The following is a 23,418-nucleotide window of genomic DNA, read 5'->3' on the forward strand; positions in this document are numbered from 1 at the left end:
TTCATTTTTCCACAATATATTTTTAATGAGAAATACTGAAGACCTCGTCAGTCAGACCAAGTGATAAATGTAGTTTTCAGTAACGTCTGTTAAAGAAACCAGCTGACATTTTACTACATCACATCATGTCAAACGAAAGGATAGAAATGTGCTGTTAAAAATTTATTGACTCAACATCTTTAAATGTACATGTGTGGCATCAGCTAACATATATACAGACATGTTACCATATGTTGTTTCAAAAAGAGGACACTCTTGCTCTCTTCCAAGTTTAGCACAGTTAACTTGAGTGTGCACCACATACACATTTGCTTTGGGCAGTTTTATGGAAATCAACGTCTACAACCTGGAACCCTGAGGTTTACTATCACATTACTCAGACAAGCAGTATGAAACAGAATGACAGACTCATTTCGGTGGTAGTTTACTGATAATAGGGCCGATACCGGCCCTGATCCGGATGGTGCGGACCAGGCATTTGGCCCTGGGGAGGGGGTCCCTGCATTCGTGGAGGTGGGGGTCCTCTTGGGGCGGGCCACATCCCAGGACTGAGCCCTCCTGGCTGGGTGAAGGGGGGACTGAGGGTACCCTGGTCTTCAGGGAACTGCTGCATGGAGTTCGGGTTATAATGATGAGGTGGTGGGGCATTAACAGGAGGGCCGCTATGCTGTGGTGGAGGTCCTGGGGGTGGGTGATTCATGTAAGGGGGTATCATGTGCGTTGGTGGAGGAGTAATAGGTGGGGGCGCTGTGGACATTGGGGGAGGAGGGGCCTGGTTGTACACCATGTGTGGTGTCCCAGAGGCCTGGGGAGGATGCTGCATTGGGTGGGTAATGGGAGGCGGCGGGGGAGGCGGGGGACCAAAATGCTGTTGAGGTGGTGCCATCATGTGGTGAGAGTGCGACACTACGGGAGGCTGGCCAGGATAGTCCCCGGGGTGGTGGTGGGGTGGCTGGCCAGGGCCTGGCCCAGCAGAGAGGGGCTCGCAAGAGGAAGAGGAGTCGTCTTGAATGGGCACAGTGATGAGATTACTGTGTTTACGAGTTGTTACCGTGGCAATGCGGAATGTCTCAGGACCCAGAGAAGGAGTGGGGGGCGGGCCTTCGTGAGCGGAGGGAGGTGGCGGCTGACTGTAAGGATCGTGGCTCCCGTGCTGAAGCGGGTTGGTGAGATGGACGTGGTTCTTGGGTAAGTGAGGTGGAGGCAGGCGGAAACGCTCAGATACATCAGAAGCAGGGGGCAGGTGCACGGGCTCCTGGCGGCCCGCAGAAGACTTGGCAGCCCTCATGTGGCGGTGGTTGACGTGGGCCTGGAGGTCACGCTGAGACAGGTAGGTGCGCTTGCATCCTGCTACAATGCTGCACATGTAGAGGGAACCACGTTGGCACTGTTCAATGCGCTGAACCGGGTCTGTGCAGTTATAGAGGGTCAGGCTGAAGAAACACAAAGTCAAACAGCTCAGTTATTTTGTTTGACAAGATCGCTTTTGATCTAATCAACCTATTCTCCACACAGCCTGTTCGTGGCTTAAACCACAGCTTTTTTCATGAGGCCACAGCTCCAACCACCATACCGCCCCAACTGGTCAATGTGGCCCTTTCCACTGGTACCTACTCACCTCGACTCGGTTTTCAGGGTTTTCCATTAGGTGGTTGTACTAGGTGCTTTTTCAGTCCCTGCTCAGCCGGGGTTGCAGTGAGCGGAGTCAATGCAAAAACCTCTGTGCCCTCAACAGATTGCATGGCACTGACTGTCCAGTCTACAGCGTCACTCGCTGAGTTATAGGAGCAACTCCATCAGAAAAATCAAAACTGCCATTTTTGAAACCTGGCAACATTATGAAGGCTGCGCGAAAACCGACTTCATGGCCCTTAAGCCTGACGAGAAGCCACAGGCTGAGCAGCAGGTATACCATTGCAATTATTGAGCTGAATTTGTGTCTCATACAAACAATGTCACAGAGTTTCGGACACATTGCTACAACAACCCGTGTACACTGAGGTGTGACTCGGTTGTAACAGAAAAAGACCAAAACACAGTTGAGTGGAGCTGAGTAGATACCATCTCTATTAGCCCTGTCCAGGGTGTACTCTGTTCAGCCTATCACAGCCTGCATGGGCTCCAGCCTCCCTACAATCCTGAACTGGATGCTGTAAGTGGTGCCTTTAGTTTTCCTTGCTATCAGTTTTCCCAGGATGAAAAGAATGCTCAGTAGGCAGTATTTCTACGAGCTCAGCAATAAAATATTGGCCTAACACAAAGAACCGTCTTCAATCTGGTTGAGGAGGTAGGTGGAAAGACTTTAACTGTCAGAAAGAATGATTCAGAGTGCTTCGTGCACCTGGCAGTGTGGGTGTCAATCTACACGACTGCAGGTTTTAACAGATTATTCGGGTTCCCCTTTCACTTTTACAGGACAAAAGATTTTCTTGAGGTCCCATTCCTCACGTCACTAAGGCTATGTCCACACTAGCCTGGATAGATTTGAAAACGCTCCGCGTCCACACTAGTGTTTTCAGTCGTTCTCAGAGTTGTGCGTCCACATTGAAACATCTGAAAACGCTTACGTTCCAGTCCTACGCATGCGTGAAGATTCGACCTGCCTCATTTCTGTCTGCCGCTTATTTACTTTCCGGCTCTTTAAAACGTGGCGACAGAATGTGGAGGAAAAGCAGCGAGTTTTTTAAATGGACTAACAATGAGGTGGAGTTGTTGCTGCGAGTAACACAAAAGTACAAAGTTGCAAAAGCAAGTGAGAAGTAAAGAATTTGAAGAAAAGCTCTCTGGAGCAGGTACAGACTGATATTAATCTTTAACAGGGTTGTCAAACAAAACAACTGCTGTATAATGCCCTCTGCTATCTTAGTTTAATTGGTCACATGACTGCATCACATGACCAACACTAGAGCTGGGCGATAGAACGATAACGATATGTATCGCGAAATAACTTTTTCTCAATAGAAAAATTAAACTATTGCGATAGACCTCATCTCTCTTGTCCTCTTAAAAAAAACAGAAGAACAGCCAATCCAAATTAAGTAGCGCAGAGCCGAACCAATCACAGCCGCAGCGTCACGTCACGTGACTTGTTACGTACAGCACAAGTGCCAAGCCGCACATGTGTATTTGTTTGGGAAGCAGCCAGCCGCCGTGCCGCCCGGGTAATGGAGGAAATGAGTGTGCCGACTAGAGAAAAATCAACCGTGACCGAAGGACCGAAGAGAAAACAGATGATGGTTCCAATGCCGGAGAGATTGTCGAACGGAAGAGCCACAGAAGTTCTGTAGTGTGAAGGTATTTCGGCTATTTCAAGTCTGACAAAAACAGAGTAGCGCGCACTGTAATTGTGCCGAAAGCAAGTCTGGAAATACAATAAAGCGGTCCATGCTCAGTCTCTGACTGGAAGCGCTAATTCGTCATTCGGCTTTTGTCAGACTAAAGTAACTGTTAACACTGTTTGAAAAGCTCAGCTATACAACAAGGAGAGATGGAGAATTTCCTTTTAGTTCTCAGTTTATTTGATATTGACAAAAGTTAGTCAATTTTGTCTGTTCTTCTGTAAAACAAACTAAGATTTATTTTTAGAATTAATATTTTGTTTCTAAGTGGAATTGACAATTTAGTAGTTTTGTTTGTTCTGTTTTGAAACTTAAACGCTTTAGCGGCTGCCTTTTGTGTAGTTTGCAATATTTGCCTTTATTTATCTGAAAAAGTCTCATGTTCCTTAAGTACATCTACCCTGTTGAACAACTTATGGGAAATAAATATTTAAATCAAAACAAGCTGCTGCTTATTTCACATTTTACTCGTGAGCAACGGCACATTTAAATCTTACAAATGTAGTTATTTGGCTTATATCGTGATATATATCGTTATCGCCTGAAATGAAGAAAACATATCGTGATATGAAAAAATCTTATATCGCCCAGCTCTAACACGCATCATCGTTTTTGAAAGTCTCTGTTTTCGCTGTCCACACTGTGACACAAAAGCACCGTTTTCAAATGTATGCGCTTTCGAAAGCGTTTTGAAAACGCTGCGTTTTCCTTGAGCAAGAACGCCGTTTCAGTGTGGACGGGAGGCCAAAACGGAGAGAAAACAATGCGTTTTCAAACAAAAACGCATTGTTTTCTCTCCGTTTTGGCCTCCCGCATTAGTGTGGCCGTAGCCTAAATCAGGGACATCTTAGTGGCTTTATACTGTAGTGATTTTATGCCCCTGCTGCTCAAAGTACTTGCAGGAGTCGACTTTTCTGGCATCCAGCCATCCTTATTTTACTCTCATTGCCATGTACCAAAGTTAAATGGTCTCACCCTGGGCACATCTTCTCTCCTTTCTTCTCATGAAGTAGAGCACAGTCATAACAGAAAACATGTTTGCAGGGAATCTGAGGAGTCAAATTGGCAAGAGTTAGACAGTAACATGACTCTGAGATGTTGTGCAGAGAAACAGCAATAAGACATGTACCATCCGTCCATACAGCTGAATAGGGAGACCGCATTTGTCACAGAAGTGAATCGGAACGTCATCCTTTTCTCCAATCAAGTTTAACTGTTGAAATAAGAGGACACACAAATATGACACGCATGTAAAGCCAGATAATTGTATCCTTTTTCTTTAATTCCAATACTACACGTCTTACTGGCGTGCCAGATGCTGGTAATGATGCTACTTAATCATTAATATTGTTTCCCCTCACACAGCAGACGTACCTTATAGTCCCAGAACAACGGTTGTGGAAATCTCCTCTGACTTGCAAACACATCACCAGCTTTAGTTCCACAGTCAAACCTGTCCTCTTGCTTAAAGCCAAAGTTATCTGTAGTAGAAAGAAAAAAACAAGAGTAGCATTAATAAAACAGTATTTAAAACAAACCTGACACTTCAGCTTTTCCCAAAGAAGAGGGCAAGAACATAGCATAGTGTCACTATCCAAAGGAGCTTAAAATATTCTGTGTATAAGACAATTACATGGAAACTAAAATGAAAGGTACAAATAAAATCTAAAATGCTTACTTGATGCTGTCCTCATCATCGACTTCATGATTACTTTGTTAAAAAAGAAGAAAAAAAAGAATCAGCATCGGTATGGCAACAACAAACTTCACATTGGCACATATTGGCTACATTTAATAACATCTAAACTGAATTTATGAGGAAAATAACAAAAAGGACATCCATCTTCTTTACTGTGTGCAAGTGCCGCAGTTAATCCTTACACAGCATGATGACATATGGCAGTAGGCTGTCACAGTGCTACTGTGTGCCAACATATGATATCCAGACTGGATGACTGTAAAAGCATCAATAATACATGTGTTACACTTTCTGTTAAACTGATACTGTTGTGATGTATTGTAATTGATACGCCACGACAGGTCAGGCCAAGAATAAATGACAGTTGTGAGCGACAGAGACAGCTTTACAAAAGTACAACAACATACAAAAATGTTTGAGATCCTTTTTTTGAGTATTTTGTATCAAGTCCAAATAACAAAGATGAGCCAGCAAATATGGATAAACTGTGAGCTCTATCTGCCCAAAGAAACGTTCAAATCCAACTACCACTGCAAGTGTCACTGCACAACAACTGGTAAAGAAAGATGCCCACATGTCAAACTGTAAGTCTGTTGCTACCACTGGCACATCCTCTCCGTTCAGCCCACGAGTACGTCACTGATACCTGTGTAACACATCAAGTCTACAATGACTCCTACCACCAAAAGAAAAAAATAACGTTTTTTTCTCCACATAGATACTTAATATACTGCATGGTGGCTCCGTTGTGTAATGTTTTTTACATTTGCCTAACTTGTGAAACATTCCTGGTTCAGGGCGAGGAGGAGAGACAAAGCACACTGTGGGCAGCCAAATCAAGGGTGCAGCCCAACCCACTGGAGTGGGGATGAAAGAAACGTCTACTCCATATCCTGTACATATATCCCAGTGAAATGTGACAATCATATGAAAAAGGAATACATCCCAAAATAGGGCTGTGCGATATGACCAGAATCTCATCTCCCGATATAAGACATCTATCGTCCGATAACGATATAAATCACAAAAATGTAACATTTTCTGTAAATTCTGTGAATCTCGGGCAGCTCGACTTACGTGAAGTGTTTCCAGCTGGGCGTCGTGTAGCTGGAGTCGAGTGTTTTAACCGATGCATGAAACGATACATTTTTAGACAGAAGTTTTAACGGCCGCCGTTTTCTTTGTGAGTATTTATTACACGGCGTGCTGCGGGGAAAAGCCTGTTCTAACGTTTGAGTCTAAGCTTTATTTCTTTTTTACTTCTCATCTGTAAATAATCTGCTCTTTCACGTGATTCAGTTTATTTTGAAAAGTCTCAACAGGATCTTGAGCTTTATTGTGAAAGGTTTATGTGGAACATAAACAAGCGGACACGCGATGATTTTACCATCGTTGTTGCTAACGACAACTCATAAAAACAGGCGCTTGTCCGTCCGTAGTGTGGTTATATTAAATATAAGAGAAAGAGAGAACTTAAATTAATAATAACTACAGTGACCATCAAAACATGAAAAAATATTGCCGTAAACAGTTTATTTTACGAGACCACGAAACAAACGATAGTAAAATGAAACGATAGATGTTTTTATATTGTCATCAGATATATATCGTTATATCGAACAACCCTATCTCAAAACTTATATGGCAGAAAAGGAACTCCATTATTTTCCAAAGAGGAAAGGTTGACCTTTACAAACACCAGCTGAAAGACACCAACAACAATGCATTAGCTACTTTAAAAACTAACCAACAAAGAGTTGAATATCATTAAGCATGCTATGTTTATATACTTTACAGGCAGAAGTACTAGGCTACCTACATATTATAGCTGCTCAGCCACAAAACCCACAGTGCAGAGTTTGTGCTGGTGTTAATGGAACTCGGCATTGGCATTTTTTTACAAACCATGCACCTTGGCACTGCTTTGTAGCTTTATGTGGGCTGCAAATGTAAGAAACATTTCATGAATTGACTTGTTTCAACTGCCACAATATTTTTACAGCTCCACTCTTGAATTCAGTGAATGACCATGTTTGTAAAGGCAGCTAGCTATTCAAATTTATATACAGTGGCAATAGGATTGAAAAAGTTTTGATTAAGAGGTGTGGCCCAATACTTTTGCCTATACAGTGTGACATCATAAAAACATTAGTGCTAATGAGCATTTTGTACCACATAGTGTGCCTACCATCTTCTCCAGGCTCACTTTTACAAGTTCTGCTGACAGGTCTCTGGGGGCGCTGCTGAGGTTTGCTCCTTATTGGCTGCTTGGACAGAAGTTTGATGGGGATTCGTCTGCGAACATCCGGGCCTCCCAAACTCCCAGAGCCATCGCTTCCTTGAAGATCATTGTCTGTGGAAGAAAAAGAGTATATCAACTGAAACAGACTGCTATATGTTGTGCGCTGTACATTGGACAGTTACAGAGTTAGTGAGGGATACCTCATGTGGTGGACTCAAGAGCCACACCAAAATTTAACAGTTACACATATCCATCTACAAAGAGTTGTTTTTAAAGCCTTTAGGACGTCACTGGATTGTGACAGTGCTTGTAACAGAGTCCCTTGCCCGTTCACATTGGTTACATAGATTACAAATAATTTCATTCTGGAATTAGACTTTATGGTGAAACTCAGTGACTCATAGGTTAAACAGGATGCTTCTTTTTCTGCCGGCTTCTTTTTGGGGTTGCCACAGTAGATCATCTGCCTCCGTCTCATCCAATCCCCATCTTCTTCTATCACACCAACCTCTGCCTGGCAGCTCCATCTTCTGTCCCAGCCTTGCCTTTGTCTCCAAACTGCTCAATATGAGACATCTAATGCTGTAGGTGTTGGCCACTCCCAATGAAAATGTTAACATCTTTAGTGGACTACCATCTTGTAACTCTTCCTTTCACTCGCACCATTATTATTCAGTAACAAATCATCTTTGACACTCATCTCCACCCTGCATGGACTCTCTTTGCCATTCTTGTGTATTGCCCGTTGCTCTGGATGGCTGACCCCAAATATACAACTCATCCACCTTCATTACGTATACTCACTGCATCTTCACCTTTCCACACGCTTCATTCTCATTCACACACAACTATTCTGTCTTGATTCTACTGACTGTCATTCCTCTTCTGTCCAGCGAATACCTCCACCTTTCCAGGCTTGACACCTTCCACCTGCACCCACTCTCACAATGTCGCCTACGACACAGAAACTCGTACCTGTCCCTTAGCAAAGCCACAACAAGCGAGGAGGAGCTCAGAGCCGCAGATATTTATAGTTGGTAATGGTTTATAACTTTAGTGACACTGCAGTAGTATAAACAATTGGAAATTAGATTAAGAACGTTAGCGTTTCGCCTTTAATACTATCAGCATATGTATGTGGGTTAACAGTCAAGAGACTCGTTATAAGATATACCGTTTCTTTATACAGCTAAGTGGTTAGCATATGCTAACAATCAAGCCGCATTCGCGCCCCAACTAAATCGCAGCTAGCCGTAAACCCACTAACATGTGAGAATATATCGTTTGCAGTTGTGCTTAATAATTGAATAAACTCTGGTGGAACATTTCGTGTAACCCTCCAGACCAACTTAGGACGTAACATTAACTTTTGGCGAGAAGTACTCAAGCCTTTTTTGGCTAGCCCGCACCATTCAAGCTTTAACGTTACCCTGGGAGATTACGGGTTAGCTTAGCAAAACCACTTTCCACGAGGGGGCTTTGTAGTCACGTTAGCTCTTAGACCTGGTATGAAAACGGCTACGCAGGTTTAAAATATATATATATAGCATGAATAACAAGTTTTGCTAACGTCTCGGCCCTACTTTGCATTTTGCTTACCGCTTTGGTCCATGATCCAACGAGTGACCGCAATGCATTGTGGGATACGAGAAACTGACGAGGAGAGGAGGTGAAGTGAAAGGGAAGGAATGAGGATAGGAAAGAAGGAAGCGAAAGAAGGACGACCCAAACAGGGTTAAAAAATTAAGAGCTAAAAATAAACTGTAGTTAGTTCACGTTAAAACCAACAAAGAAAAACAACCGCGCGTTTATTATGCTCTTGTACAGTCGGCCTAAATGGCTGGGTAACAATACTGAAAGTAAAGACGGACGTCGTTGTCATTTCATCAGACAGAAACGATTGTCCATTTGTTTTCTGTATCGACGCAGTTCTTCCTTTATGTTTATGCTACTACCTGCCACAGGTCACATCCGGTCAGTCCTGAGAGTGACTGGAAAATCTGAACGCTTGGACTTTCTATCATATTTCATAAACATGTTGCTCGTAAAGTTCAGGTTGTTATTTATCCACTGTTTACATTGTTTTAGCAGAAAAAAAGTTAATTTTATCCTTAATAAAAAAAATATCTGCTGCCATAGTTTAAACACTTGTTAGATCATCCAACATGCGCTGTCCATGCATATTTACTTATAATTAAGCTTGTTTCCCAGCTGAACTAATTCACATTGTTTTATACCCAGATAGCAAGGAGACATTGAACAGATGTTGATTTTCCATCTGAACCATCAGAATCGTCATGCTTGAAATGTCAACACAAAACCAATGTTGAAACAACATTGAAATACTGATGAAACCTGACACTGACATTGAAATAACATTGATTCACTGTTGTTCTGTCATCGTTGATTGTTGATCTATTTATAGTTGACAAGGTGACAACAATCACGTTGAAAAACCATTGATTTATGGTTTCGCGGGAAATTAAAGCTGCTACCACTTGGACTATTCCATAGCCCCCCCTCTCACAGTGGTACATCCCTTCAGGTAACCATTGTCTTGTACGGTAGAGCGGGACATTAGATTTACTCTCAGCGGAATTGACCGGAGAAGGCATCAGTTCATGCACTGCACTGGCCTGCACCACGATTAATATAAGGTAAGAATGAATGACTTTTGTTCTATTCGTTATTTCCACGGTTGCATTTGAATAACAGTAAAAAACAAACAAACTTGTTAATGTAAAGTTTCGGACAAAATTTGGGAGCCCGAAATTGTGTCTACTTTCATCTTACAATCCGGCAACAAATAAACTGCACTGCGAACAAAGTCAACAAAGAAAACATTTTCATTTCATACTTTTCCGTTATATTCCCTTACAAAGCTAGCTAGCTAGCTGTAACGCTTCGAGGGTTCCTTTGTTCTTGCCGTCGCCTCGGCGCTTGACCCAGACTTTCGCTCTACAGTTGCTTTTTAGCATAGTACTACAAAAAATTGTAAATCTGTGATATATGATTGATAAACGTAAAGGTAACTGTATAAATGTGTTCAATGACTTTGTTACTTTTAATGATTGGAGAGCACTCGCTTCGATTCGCACTCAATTCAAACTTTACGTTGCACGCTCACCTAACTTTACGTTGCACGCTCACCTAACTTTACGTTGCACGCTCACCTAACTTTACGTTGCACGCTCACCTAACTTTACGTTGCACGCTCACCTAACTTTACGTTGCACGCTCACCTAACTTTACGTTGCACGCTCACCTAACTTTACGATGCACGCTCACCTACCTTGCGTTTGCACCTTTTGTCCACACGTAAACTGCGTTTTATTATTTATTTATTAGTTTTTCGCCTCTCACTGCTTAAGCCATTAATCTTTCTGGAATTGTTTTTTTAAACAGATGCGACCTCACAAAAGATATTAGCTATGCAGTCAGACCTGACGACAGCTGTTAACGAACTCCGTGAGGAGGTCAGAGCCATCCGCCATCCCTGCTGAAATGAATCGGTAGATGCTGGGGTACTGCCTCTGGATTTGCCCTTGCACAACATTGAGGAGCTAAACAATGCAGAGGCAGCTCTTCAATCATAAGAGGCAAATAAGGCAATGGTAAGTATATAAAAGTTATGTACACTTTGTAACTATAAAGTGTAATAGCTGTCAGATGTGATTTAAATACATAACAACGGCCTGTTGATTAAACACACAAGCACTTGCATACACATTTAAGACATGAGACACGCTAATTCCATCTCTTAAAATGTGTCTATAGGTGAGACGCTTTGCCTTGATTGGAGGGACCACACTGGAGGTGCGAGTCCGCCGTGTAATGGCTTATGCCATTACAAACGAGCTGGCCTCGGTACTCAACTGGGCAGGGAAAAAAACCAAGGACCAGACAAAGCAAAAAATGGCATTTAAAGATACAGCGCTCTGCAAATGCATATATGGTGGTAAGTTTTACAGTTTTTTTGCTATATTACTTTGTCTTTCTTAATAACAAGACTTTCATGTCCGGTTAATCTGGAGATGGAGTCTTTGGTCTTTGGCTTGTTTAGTCCTCGGGTTGTAGTTGTACAGCCCGAGGACCCCATGTTTATTTTGTTTTAAAGGATACACGGCACACTATGCTAAGACTTATCACTTTTTCCGCTCATAGCTCTTTGGGAATCAAATGCGGCAGTTTGCAGATTTACACCTGGTGACTTTCATGTTTATCAGCCTAGGAGTTTACATACTTTCTCCCCGCTGAAGACAGTTAACAAGAGCTATATATTCATGTGCTCTAATTCACTTTTTGTGTTTGTGTGTGTATTTTTTTCCTAGATGGCCTGACGCAGCAGTTAGGGGCAAACTCTATGTCCGAGTTTGTCTTTGCACAAGCAGTGCAGAAATGGCTCCGATACGCCCCAGATCGTATGGGTATGGGTGGTGCAGGACGCACATCATGCATCCCCATCCCAGAGTAAAAAATTACAAACTTCTGTGAAACATATAAATGTAAATAGGAAACTGTCTTTTAATAAAGTATTTAGCAAACGAAACATGCCTATTGACCTTTTTTTTGTTTATTTTTTTTCTCTGTTACATCACATGCAATGCTTTCTTATTTTAGGATATTAATATTGACATGATACATTGTGAGACATTTGTTGTTGTTTTTTTTATAAAGGGTGTCCAATTTGAGGAATAAGTACAATTATGTGTTTAGGTGGTTTAAGTATTGATGGAAACATGCAGTAGTTTAGTATTGGTTAAAATACTTATAAAGAAAGGTAGATTTCCAGTCATGATTTAACTGTTGTTTTAATAAAAAGCAACTGTGCGAAAGAGGTGGAAAATCAACACCATAGCTCAACAGTGTTTCAATATCAGAATCTGACATTGTTTCAATGTCAGGTTTCAACATTGATTCAACATCAAAACCTGACGTTGTTTCAACATTAAAAAAGGGTGCAAGAGTGACGTTAGGTCAACGTCACACTTCAACGTTGGTTCAATGACGTCGCCTGATATTGACTCAGCGTTGTTTCAATGTTTCCTTGCTATCTGGGTAGAGTTTCTAATACATACTTCGAGGAGAATATTTGTCTAAAATGAATGTCATCAAACACAGAAAGAAGGTTGCATTTGACTTTCATTGTAAACTGCTGCACACTCAGGAAAAAGTCCTGAGTGTGCCCATATGGGTTTTATTTTGCTAGTAAGTAAAGTAAATTTTATTTATATAGCACCTTTCAAGATAAAATCACAAAGTGTTTCACAGAAGCTAGAACATAAAACAACATCAGCCAAAGGCAAGTTTAAAAAGAAGGGTTTTAACTGTTTTTTAAAAGAACTGACACAGATCTGAGTGAGAGAGTTCCAGAGTCTGGGAGCCACAGAAACAAAAGCTCTGTCACCTTTTGTTTTAATCTAGTGTGCTGGACAACCAGCAAGACCTCAGGGACCTGCTGGGAATATCAGGATGAGGAAGATCACTGATGTAAATTGGAGCCAGTCCGTGCAGTCCTGAGGGTCAGGATTATAATCTTGAAATGGATCCTGAATTTAATGGGGGAGAACCTGGAAGCCTTGGTCAACAGCCTTGCAGCAGGATTTTGAACACCCTGCACACGTTAACATGAATATCCGAGGACAGAGCTGAGTCAGATGTAACACCAAGATTCCTAATAGAAGATTTAACAAACGCGAGGGGGCCTAAATGTTTTAATACCAAAGGTACAAATTTATCAGGAGCAAAGACAAGGACTTCAGTTTTCTCAGCATTAAGTTGAAGATAATCATCAGCATTCCAACCTCTGATAGAATCTAAGCATCTCTGCAAGATTAGAAGTTTAGAAACATCATGTGGCTTAAAGCAGATATATAGCTGAATATCATCTGCATCTGATACGAAATGTCCTTAAAAGTGCTGAGAAGTTCCTGAAGAGGGAGTAAATATAACAAAAACAGTACAGGTCCCAGGACACAACCTGTGGCACACCAAGAGAGGTGAGAGAGGACCTGAGCTTGGAGGTAGTCACAGAGGAGGATCACATAGATTTAAACCACTCCAAGGCCGTTCCTGATATATCCACCCAGTGTTTTAGTCTATCTAACAGAATATGATGTTCGACAGTATCGAAGGCAGAGGTCAGGTGCAACAACAGAGCAGTGCACTTAGCATCATAATTCATCAGTATATCACTGGACACTCTAAGAAGTGCAGTTTCAGTGGAATGAGCTCTACGAAAACCAGATTGGAAATGATCAAGAATGTTATGTTGATCAAGAACCGCTGTGAGTTTCTTGGCCACAACATTCTCTAAAATCTTGGCGATAAATGGTAATTCTGAGATGGGTCTATAGTTGATAAACAGAGAAGCATCAAGTTCGGGTTTTTTAACAGCACTTTTACAAAAAACAGGCACCTGACCAGAAAGCAGAGAGGCATTGATGAGTGTAAGCACACTAGGACCAATGGACTGAAAGACCTTTCTAAACAAAGGTCCAGATAAAACATCAAGAGGGCAGGAGGACGAGTTCATTGAATCAACTAATTTGACCAGCTCAGGTAAGGACACTCAGAACTAATAAAGTCAATGGTTAAGCCTAAAGAACAAACGAGGTGTGTGTCCTTTGGCATGTGTGGGGCCAGACACATGCGGTGTAAAATGAAAGTAGTAGTAGAGAGTACAGATTGTACAATTCTGAAAACCCTGCAAGTCAGTATCAGGTATGAGCACCTTTAATCTTCAGCACAGACGGTTGCTCTTTTAAGCAGTTTTCTTGTCCAGGAAGATCATTGATCTTATTTTATTTCAGACATAATTAGTCCATATCATTAAAATAAAAGAAAAGCACTCTTCTTTGAATGTTGGCCACTTTTTGTTCCATTTTCTAACAAGATAGTCTCAGGCTGCTTCGATAATGTTGAATTCTTCGGAGGTAAATCTAATAGTGCCATTGTGCATGTCTCAAGTGCACTGGAAGCAAAACGTAAATAAACGAAGTGAGACTCCGAACTGCAGCCAGGATACACTACAAAGCAGAAAACCCGACTGGTGTCAAGTCTTTATTGTGCATTTTCCACCGATTGTTTTAAAATTGCAGAATGATCTTGCCTGTAAATGTTTATTAGTTAAAATGCAATTAAATATAAACGGCACTCTTCAGACAGCAGGTTTACAGCTGCAAGTTTTGAAATAATATGTATCTCATGTGAAAACGAGGACAGTTTGATGTGTGATAGCAGTGTTGCATCACTCAGCGCTTTAAGATGTTTTGGAGAGCTCGGTGCACTGTCTCAAGTCGAGGCACGTCCCCGACGCGCGCGCCCGTAGCCATGTCGCCATTTTGATTCGAAAAATATGACTGAGTTTTTCCTGCTTTGCGTGCTAAACTTAGCCCCGCGTTTGAATTACTTTGTGTGCGAGTACGTATCATACACTTTTAATTTGAAATAACTCGGATTGTTATTAACACCACGTAGTCATTCACGCGGGGGAACAGTTTATTTTGTAGTCTTCTTAGCCACATTTGACTATCGTTAGCTAAGTTGAGCTAGCTAACGGCGGTCTGTGCTGTCGCAGACTGACCCCTTCTTCAAAACAAATCACTATTCGCTCACAGGCTAACGTATGTTAGCTCATACGGCTAGCTAACAGTAGCTGGACAGCTAGTGATTTAGTAGCTGGCTGCTTAACGAAAAACAGCAACAACTCGGATCACACGGAATTACTCGCAACGGACATTCAACCAAAGGTACGTTTTAACCGGGAATTCTTATCGTGAGTTTGAGCGTAGAGCTAATCTTAACCCTGCTGCTGCAGCAGCGACAAAGTTAAACCCAAGTTAGAGAGCTATTTAAGTTGGCCGCTCAGTACACGTTAACCGTTGGTAGCTAATTAGCTTATGTGCTAATCAGAGAAAAGGAGGAACTAACCTTAGCTGAGTTGTTCCCCAACTTTAGAAGTTGGTGTCTAAATATCGTGAATTAACACTGATCGAGATACCAGTGCTGGTCTATCGGCTAACTTCGCACAAGGACTCAGTAATGGCTGTTGGATTACTTAATCGATGTTAATGTAACATAGTCGTTAACTGTTAATGTTTAGTCCCGTCGACGTTAACAGAACTCATTTTCTAACCGATACGTGTCTTTAAATGCTGCATGTGTTTTTTATAGCTCGGTAACTAAAGAGCCAACGTTACTTTAGGGGTGTTCGGAGTCGGCTGAGGCCAGCAGCAACGCAGACTTACTGAGTTGGAAGTAACTACACACTCTGTAGGTGAAGTTGTAGTTTAATCTTTCATGTTGGAGTTACTGGTGACTTCAGCAGTGTATGTGCTGTAGCATCGATCCCATATTAGTCTGGTATCATTTGGGCATTTGTGCCCTCCTCTGGAGTTGAAGTAAACAGAAATCTGAGCCCCCACCGTCAGTCAGTTGATGTGCATTTCATGCCAGTGCTGTGGAAGCTCAGCTTACATGTCTTCAGTTACACACGAGTGTCTCTTATTGTCAAACAATCTTAAGAAATCACTTCAGTTACAACAGTTTATAAAATGTGGCGCGTTACCAAATCCCCATCATGTGATCAAAGTCTGAAGCCATATCATGGTTGATGGCTGACAAAGGTACTCCATAATGTCAACTGTTAACTTAAAATATTTTGGGACCATCGCCTGTATTAGATATGTCTGGTCAACTTAAAACGTTTTTTACAGCTTCAGTGCTTTAAAATGCAATTAAGCAGCAAATTGCAAAAACTGCAGCTTCTGTTTGCCCTCTGAAGTGTGCGGATTGGTTAATCATTTGGTAGCTGGTGTCACAAGGTTTCTAGTACAACCCAGTGAACACTGGTTCGCTATCAGCTGGACTTTTATTTACATTCACAGTGAGTAAAAGGGGAGTTCATGGCAACAGACAGGTGGGATTCCCTTTCGCTTGATTGTACAGCTTTTTTTTAACTCTCCTAATTACAGGCTGCAGTTGGCTCGCATTATCCACATGTGTGCCCTTTGTGTGCCATTGTTCCTTTTTTTCCATCATCTCTTACATGTGCCAGGAGACTGTTTTTGTTGAGGTTGCCTCTGGTTTGTTCTATTTTGGATGTAAAGTCAAGCATTTGCTTTCTGCTCGGTGTCCACAGGGAGCATTCAGCGGGTTATTATTGCGCTTGTGTACTCTGTAAATGCATGCCAGATGGACGCTGCTGCTGCATGTGCAAAGATCCTCCTCAGGAAAATGGGAAAAGAAAAAAGGGGAAGCACTTTGATTTCCTCCTGTAGTTTTACTTCCATGGTCAACAGTTAGATCAGTTGCACTGCCCGCTGAGACACTTTGGCTTTGACAAAGTCAGCAGATGTAGCTGTTTTGTGTCTCTGCTGGTGTGTTAGGTTGTCTAGATTAGCTACCACAGTAACTGCATGGGGGAAAAACAAAACAAACAGCCTGGTCACAAAAGCATTTTGTACTTTATTTATTTATTCTCTTTTTTTAATGGATTCTAACAATATGTTACATTGAGCTGTCACACCAGAGAAGAGGGGGGAGTTGACCTAAGCAGTCAACGTGTAGAGTAATGAGCATGCACACAGCATTTGTACAAGGTGTTACTCTGTCATATATAGAAAGTCAAAGTGGTGGATTGCCAGATAGCCACGGAGAAGTCTTCAAATAACGAGGTCAACTTTGGTACAAGTAGAGCTGGGCGACATGAAAAATAATCTTATAACAATATCTCGCGCTGTTCCCTGTCAGTTGGTATTGATATAAATCACTATTTATGCTCAACTTAAAGCTTAAAGCCTTCTTTTTACTCTTGGTGATAATATAGGATTCATTTTAGTTTAAATATTAGTCATTTTCTCTCAGAAGTTGAACGTAATAACAACTTTATACAACAATATTTTATCTAACATAAGTATCTAATAAACTTAATTGTAATTCTCACAAAAGCAAAAGAGATAACTCACTTCTTCAGTTCAAATAAATAATGTCTCGTATTTATATTGAGAAACGTCTTTACTTGGAAAAAGCTAACTTTGTAGCTGCTGCCAGACGCCACAATTTGTTTTACACAGTCAAAATAAAATATGCAGATGAACCTTTAAATTAGTCTGATATGATGTTTAATTCAGGCAGCTTGTTACCAACCGCCCTGCTTTATATGGCAGTGATACCTGTAACAAGAAGGAGTGAGTATAAAGGGGGACAAGGGGTGTAGTAGACCATATTTATGTCAAGGCTTCAATGAAAAATATTGTATTACATATATATTTGTTTTTTTGTAAGACAGTAAAAGTACACATGGGTGACTGACCTGGGTCTTTTAGGCAGGACACTGAAGTATTAATATGTTCTATGATGTGTTAACATCAGTCATTAACATATTTACTGTTCAGTTCAGTTGTATTTTATTTATATAGAGCCAACAACAGTTGCTCAAGGTGCGAAAACGCCATCAGAACGTCTGTTTGTTAGAGCAGGAAATGTTGCATCCGACGTCGGGGCAAACCTCGGAGAATCCTGATAAGCTTGCTTTTCTTCATTGCACGTGTTTCTTTAAAGACTTTCACACAATGAAAAGACTTTCATTGTGTGAAAGTGGGCTTTCATCACAAGCCCACTTACACAAAATGCCCTCCAAGAAGAGTAGATGCAGTTTTACTTTGTGTCCTAGGTTTCAGTAGTTTGTGTGACTTATTTACTGTACTTTTGATTGTTTATTCTGAGACGTTTTTCTTTAAAAACAATACGTTTTTTATGGCAGGTGCGTGCAGTGCGAGCGCTTACCTGCCTGCGCAGACGTTGTGTGCAGTCAGAATATTAAAAACTTTGGTTTCCATTATAAAAAACTACAGTGAAAGACCTGTGGGTTTGTTTTTTTTTGTCTTTTGAACACAATACATGATGTAAATTATTATTATGTATTATTTCTCATTAATAAGACAAAAGTATTTCTTATCCAGTTAATGGATGTAATAAGCACTAGGTTACCTGATTACTAAAATAATTGACTCCTGGTACCTTTTGTCAGTTAATAATCAACCTTCATGTTGTGCAGGGTATGGTGAGCCTCTCAGCGACCCGTCTCCTAAAGAGGCCCGCGTTTTAAAAGGAGACCCATGCTGATAAATGCCAGGCCTCGCCACACTCTCTGTCGTCTGCACAAACACAAATGCCTGCCTGCCCGTGGGGGAGGTCTGATTAAAGATATCCACATTTCATCCACTGGTATGTGTGAACACTTTACTGTCAGGCATTTGTGTCTTTTTCTAGTTACACTATGTCTGTGTTTACTTGGACCAATGTGCGTTTAAATCATCACAACGTTTTCTGTCTTAACTGAGATCGCCTCCATGTTACGTTAGAGCGTCAGTTACGGTCCAGTTTTGAACTTCTACAGCCATCGAAACTGCCTGATGTCTTACAGCTTAGCACGAACACTGACAAGACCATATGTTTCTGTCTCATAAACCTATGAAAAGTTCAGTGCAGGCTGTATGATGTGCTCGACATTAATGCAACATTGTGACTACAGTTGGCCAGATCTTACTTTGATCACCCGAGTCACATTAGGCCCGTGAGAGAATGCTGTTTACAGGACAGATTAAAGTTAATCCCAGAATATTACCGTTCCTGTGAACATTGTCTTTGGTATAAAAGGATAGAAGTACTAGTGCTGTACTAATCCTCTTGTTTGTTTACGTCAGCTTGGAGCCCCTGCTTCCTCATCCCAACCTTTCACTCTTAACTTTCCTACTCCTCTCTCCTCGCTCTGTCGGCCCAGGGCTGTGTCCCCCCTCCCAGCGGCCACCATGTTTTGGAAGTTTGACCTGCACACCACCTCCCACATTGACCAGCTGCTGGACAGGGAGGACGTGACGCTGAGAGAGCTGATGGAGGAGGATGACGTCCTGCAGGAGTGCAAGGCCCAAAACCGTCGGCTGCTCCTCTTCCTTTCCCAGGACCACTGCATGCAGGAGCTGGTCAGCCTCATCACCACAGAGCCACCTGCTGATCTGGAGGAGCGAAGCCGCTTTAAGTGAGAGCCCACACTGATGCTTAGACTGCTGGGAGAGTGGAGACATTACTTAAGAGTTAGATTAGAAGACTGGGAGCAAGACGAACACGAAGTGGAACATGCACCTATTTCCAAAGACAGATGTTGAGCCTATGAGTTGGACAATTAATTTGCCTTGATGTCAATTAGATACAAGCACCACAGTTAACTCACTTGTTCAGTTAATAATTCAGCTCATGGGTCACATGATAAAGAAATCTAACTCTCTCCACATACACAGGATTTATTTAGGATTTATGAACTTTATCAGGAAAATGCTGTTGTTGTTTGATATGCACGTGCTGGTATTTTATGATTAAATGCTCAAGTTTATATGTCCTGTTGTTTGAAAGGAACGCAGCAAAAAGAAACTTCCAGCTTTTTGCGTATATCCACTTTTTGCTGCTGTGATTAAATCCTCACACAGGTTGAAACTGTAACCCCATCACCTTCATTTTTCCTTCACTCATACTTGCAGTGATACTTTGAAATCTTTAGTTTGACACAGAGATCTGATCTTAACATCAGTCTGTTGTGTTTTTCCCTCTGCAAGGTTTCCCAATGTTGCTTGTGAGCTTCTGACCTCAGATGTTTCCATTATAAACGATAAGCTGGGTGGAGACGAGTCTCTCCTCGAGATGCTCTACCACTTCCTGGAACAGGACCCACCTCTCAATCCTCTACTAGCCAGCTTCTTCAGCAAAACCATCGGCAATCTCATTGCCAGGAAAACCGAACAGGTAACTAGTAAATGAGATATGAATTCCTCTCAGATTAAGCGAATCATTTAGGAACATTTGCACACACCAAAGTTTCAGAGAGTAATAGCAACTGGAGCAGGGGTGTTTTGTGGGGTCTGCTGAGTTTCCTGGGACTCAATAGAAATGCTCGTCCCCACTTTGGAAAGTCAGTCTGTTCCTCCAAAGGTTCCCTGTCCCGGAGGAAGATTCCAGTGAAAACATGCCTAGAGAGCATAAAAACCCTCAAATGTGAAAATCAAAGATTGACATTAGCTGTCTGTTAAAATCCACAGTCTTTCACATCGTGTCATTTTCCAGGTTATTACCTTTTTAAAGAAAAAAGAAGGCTTTATTGGTCTGGTGCTGAAACACATTGACGCCTCTGCCATGATGGACCTGCTGCTTCGCCTCATCAGTTGTGTGGAGCCTGCCCCTTTGAGACAGGATGTTCTGCATGTAAGCTACTGAAATAGCTCCTCTGAGTAAGCTCGAACCCGTCGAATGCTTTTAAGTGATCCGTTTCTTTTGAATCCTAGTGGTTAAACGAGGAAACGTTGGTTCAGAGACTCACAGAGCTCATCCATGCTGGCAAAGATGAGGAGGTGAGTGGGCGCAGAGCTCGCTGTGCTGGCCGAGTGTCGTCTCGATGTTGTCCTAATCATTTATATTGATGGGTTCCAATAATTCAATTGGATTATTTATTTTGCAGAGACAATCAAATGCGTCCCAAACGCTGTGTGACATCATCCGCCTTAGCCGAGATCAGGCCAGTCAGATGCAGGAGAACGTAGAAGCCGACCCACTATTGGCTGTGCTAGAATCGTAAGTCTGTGGAGCGCTTGTGTGTTTGTAGTAACGTACAACTCTCTGTAGGAACTGTGGGGGATAGCTTTCCCACATCACACATGCCTGCTCTTCCTGCTCTGTCCACACCACACACGGAAACACACCAGCGTCATTGTTGACTGTTGTTTGCTTAGTTCTTGACCTGAAATGGCATTAAAAGCCACAGGTTGTAGCATGTGTGCACACAGACCTGCTGGCAGAGCCTGTTTGACTACAGCTTTGATTTTGTGTGGGTGTGTGTCAGTTTGACTTTTGAAAATGCTTCCTTTTGCATCAGGAGCTAAAACATTGTTGCTAGCTGGTCTGTTAATGGTGCATAAATGTGTTGCAGGCAGGAGAGCGTGGCGGGGCTTCTCAAGAACATGTTTGAGGGGGAGAGGAGCGAGGCCTCCATCGTTAATGGAACTCAAGTGCTACTTACCTTACTGGAGACCAGGAGGTCTGGGTGAGTCCCTGCAGCTCTTAATCATTCAGGATGTAAATTGTGCTCATTTTGGTGTCTTCCTGACTCTTAAGTGACGTCATGTAGTAAATTTGTATTTTACTCGCCTCTCAGTCGAGACAGTAGAAAAAACCTGTCACAGTCACTGAGCTGATATGCTGATTGTCTCTGCTTGTGTCTGTCAGGTTGGAAGGGCTGATGGATCTGTATTCTCAGGGTTATGAAAGGTCTTACACTGTCAACAGCAGTATTTTAAATGCCATTGAGCCCCATTTAAAGGACTTCCAGCAGCTTCTTCAGGATCCCCCCAAGGTAAAGACTGCAGTGTAGTCAGAGTGTAAGCATGGTGCAGCCTGGCAGGTGGAGCCTTTGCACACTGTAGTCACTCAGCTGCATGTCCTGTAATGGTACTGCACTTTTCAGCGCTGGTCTCCTTTTCCAGTATTGTACAGCTGACGCTGCTGTTTTTTTAAATGTCATGTTATAGCTTTGACTTGATTTGGGGGCAGGGATAGCTCAGTAGGTAGAGTGGTCGCCCCATGATCGGAAGGTCGGGGGTTCGAATCTACCGAACGGCTACCCTCTGGTACCCCTGAGCAAGGTACCGTCCCTACACACTGCTTCCCTGTGCGCCTGCTCAGTGGCTGCCCACTGCTTCACTGAGTGAATGGGTCAAATGCAGAGAGAGTAATTCCCCACGGGGATCAATAAAGTATACATTATTATTATTATTATTATTACATTATTATTATTATTACATTATTATTATTATATTATATTATTATTACTATTATTATATTATTATTATTATTACATTATTATTATTATTATATTATATTATTATTACTATTATTACATTATTATTATTATATTATTATCATTATTATTACATTATTATTATTATTATTATTATTATTAAAAAACAATGTCCATATGCTACTTTCACTCTTTCCTCAGAAAAGTGCAATATTGACGACCTTTGGCCTTCTAGATCAGCCACTGGGGAATGCTCGCCTTCATGTGGCCCGGCTGGTGGCTGCCCTGCTCCAGACCAATGCACCCAATATCTGCCAGGAGCTCTGTAACCTGGCCACCATGGACCTGCTACTGGTAAGGCTAACTTTTCTAGAAGATGCCGTTTGTATATTGTACACTGTTTTGGGAAATTGCATGGGATTAGTACGACGTTAGTCAAAAGGTTGGGAAGGACTCTTTACCCATCTGTGAAAGCAGGTTCAAATAACCCTGCCCTGCTGTACTGGGTCACGGTCACTGGTAAGGCTCCAGTATTACCAGCACGTGTTAAAGGGCACAGAATCAGCTGTTCGTGTTTTTTCTCAGTAATTTGCTAAAATGTTTAAAATGAAATGTACGTACTGGAAATCCTGTGTCTGCTTCCTGTAGGATCTGTTCTTCAAATACTCCTGGAATAACTTTTTGCACTTCCAAGTGGAGCTGTGTGTGGCCTCTATCCTGAACCATCCTTCCTCGGAGGAGCGGCCAGGCCTAGGCCTGCAGAACCACGAAGAGAGTGCCACAGCGTCCAGCCCTCAGGCGCAAGAGGAGGATGCGACAACAGAAGGGCCGAGCGACCCACAGACCTCCATCCACGGTGCGCTCGTGGCACATGTAAGTGGTTACGCACGTCCTGCCCTCATCACACGACACTGAAACATTTCCACAGAATCACAGCGCTCACATGTTGCTGTTTTAAACTCTTAGCTCTTCCAGAAGTGTCGACTGCTTCAAAGGATCCTTGATGCCTGGGAGGAGAACGATAGAATACAGTAAGTCTTCCTTCTGTAGGTTCCTGTGTTTTTCCTTACAATCAGTGCTTTGAGTTGAAGGTAATAAGGGTGTCTGTGAATGTCAGGGCTGATGGTGGTACCAGGAGAGGCAACATGGGTCACCTGACTAGAATAGCCAACATGGTGGTCCAGAACCTGGAGAAAGGACCAGTACAGACCCAGATCTCTGACCTCATCAGAGGTATTTATACAGTTGTTCAGTGTGGCTATTAAATCTTCCATTTTAACTGAAAATCATTGACCAG

At 42.2% G+C, this 23,418-nt stretch overlaps 2 protein-coding genes and 1 long non-coding RNA gene across 8 annotated transcripts in view; 2 read left to right on the top strand and 1 right to left on the bottom strand.

Annotated features, from left to right (window-relative positions):
• cbll1 (Cbl proto-oncogene-like 1, E3 ubiquitin protein ligase) lies at window positions 1–15,412 on the bottom strand. 3 transcript variants are annotated; one of them, XM_035914676.2, is made up of 7 exons: window positions 15,212–15,412; window positions 7,226–7,390; window positions 5,017–5,049; window positions 4,713–4,819; window positions 4,468–4,551; window positions 4,314–4,387; window positions 1–1,433 (listed from the first exon to the last, which is right to left on the bottom strand). In XM_035914676.2, the coding sequence occupies exons 3-7, from the start codon at window positions 5,042–5,044 to the stop codon at window positions 425–427; spliced, it is 1,302 nt and encodes a 433-aa protein (XP_035770569.2). In that variant the 5' UTR covers window positions 5,045–5,049; window positions 7,226–7,390; window positions 15,212–15,412; the 3' UTR covers window positions 1–424. The 3 variants fall into 3 exon arrangements, with proteins under 3 accessions (XP_035770569.2, XP_006806583.2, XP_087687026.1); XM_006806520.2 differs by lacking the exon at window positions 15,212–15,412 and adding an exon at window positions 8,879–9,040; XM_087830900.1 differs by lacking the exon at window positions 15,212–15,412 and adding an exon at window positions 7,788–8,866.
• Window positions 10,547–12,235, top strand: LOC148098035 (uncharacterized). The gene is made up of 3 exons (XR_015716653.1): window positions 10,547–10,893; window positions 11,057–11,237; window positions 11,611–12,235. It is a non-coding gene; the product is annotated as an uncharacterized LOC148098035 (long non-coding RNA).
• The window catches only part of ppp6r2a (protein phosphatase 6, regulatory subunit 2a), a 16,126-nt gene continuing 7,298 nt past the window's right edge, over window positions 14,591–23,418 (top strand). For 2 of the 4 annotated variants that reach the window (XM_087830896.1, XM_087830899.1), the window contains exons 1-13: window positions 14,591–15,030; window positions 18,339–18,508; window positions 19,065–19,319; window positions 19,891–20,077; window positions 20,396–20,533; window positions 20,614–20,679; window positions 20,787–20,899; window positions 21,255–21,368; window positions 21,551–21,677; window positions 22,323–22,475; window positions 22,770–22,994; window positions 23,088–23,152; window positions 23,239–23,354. In XM_087830896.1, coding sequence (XP_087687022.1) covers window positions 19,093–19,319; window positions 19,891–20,077; window positions 20,396–20,533; window positions 20,614–20,679; window positions 20,787–20,899; window positions 21,255–21,368; window positions 21,551–21,677; window positions 22,323–22,475; window positions 22,770–22,994; window positions 23,088–23,152; window positions 23,239–23,354 — 1,531 coding nt within the window. In that variant the 5' untranslated portion in view covers window positions 14,591–15,030; window positions 18,339–18,508; window positions 19,065–19,092. Of the gene's footprint in view, window positions 15,031–15,314; window positions 15,554–18,338; window positions 18,509–19,064; window positions 19,320–19,890; window positions 20,078–20,395; window positions 20,534–20,613; window positions 20,680–20,786; window positions 20,900–21,254; window positions 21,369–21,550; window positions 21,678–22,322; window positions 22,476–22,769; window positions 22,995–23,087; window positions 23,153–23,238; window positions 23,355–23,418 lie in introns of those variants that run through there. The other 2 variants (XM_087830897.1, XM_087830898.1) reach the window with 2 other exon arrangements.

The sequence above is a fragment of the Neolamprologus brichardi genome, chromosome 17 (assembly GCF_056152115.1).
Source record: "Neolamprologus brichardi isolate AB-2024 chromosome 17, ASM5615211v1, whole genome shotgun sequence".
In the NCBI taxonomy this organism is placed as follows: Eukaryota; Metazoa; Chordata; class Actinopteri; order Cichliformes; family Cichlidae; genus Neolamprologus; species Neolamprologus brichardi.

What these genes read in the sequence shown, in the direction of transcription:
- cbll1 (XM_087830900.1), bottom strand. Translation starts at nt 7,899, where the DNA reads ATGTTAACATTTTCATTGGGAGTGGCCAACACCTACAGCATTAGATGT. An exon ending in CGTTGTTCTGGGACTATAAG is followed by an intron (nt 4,552 to 4,712) that starts GTACGTCTGCTG and finishes TTATTTCAACAG; the next exon opens with TTAAACTTGATTGGAGAAAA. An exon ending in TTCAGCTGTATGGACGGATG is followed by an intron (nt 4,388 to 4,467) that starts GTACATGTCTTA and finishes TTGACTCCTCAG; the next exon opens with ATTCCCTGCAAACATGTTTT.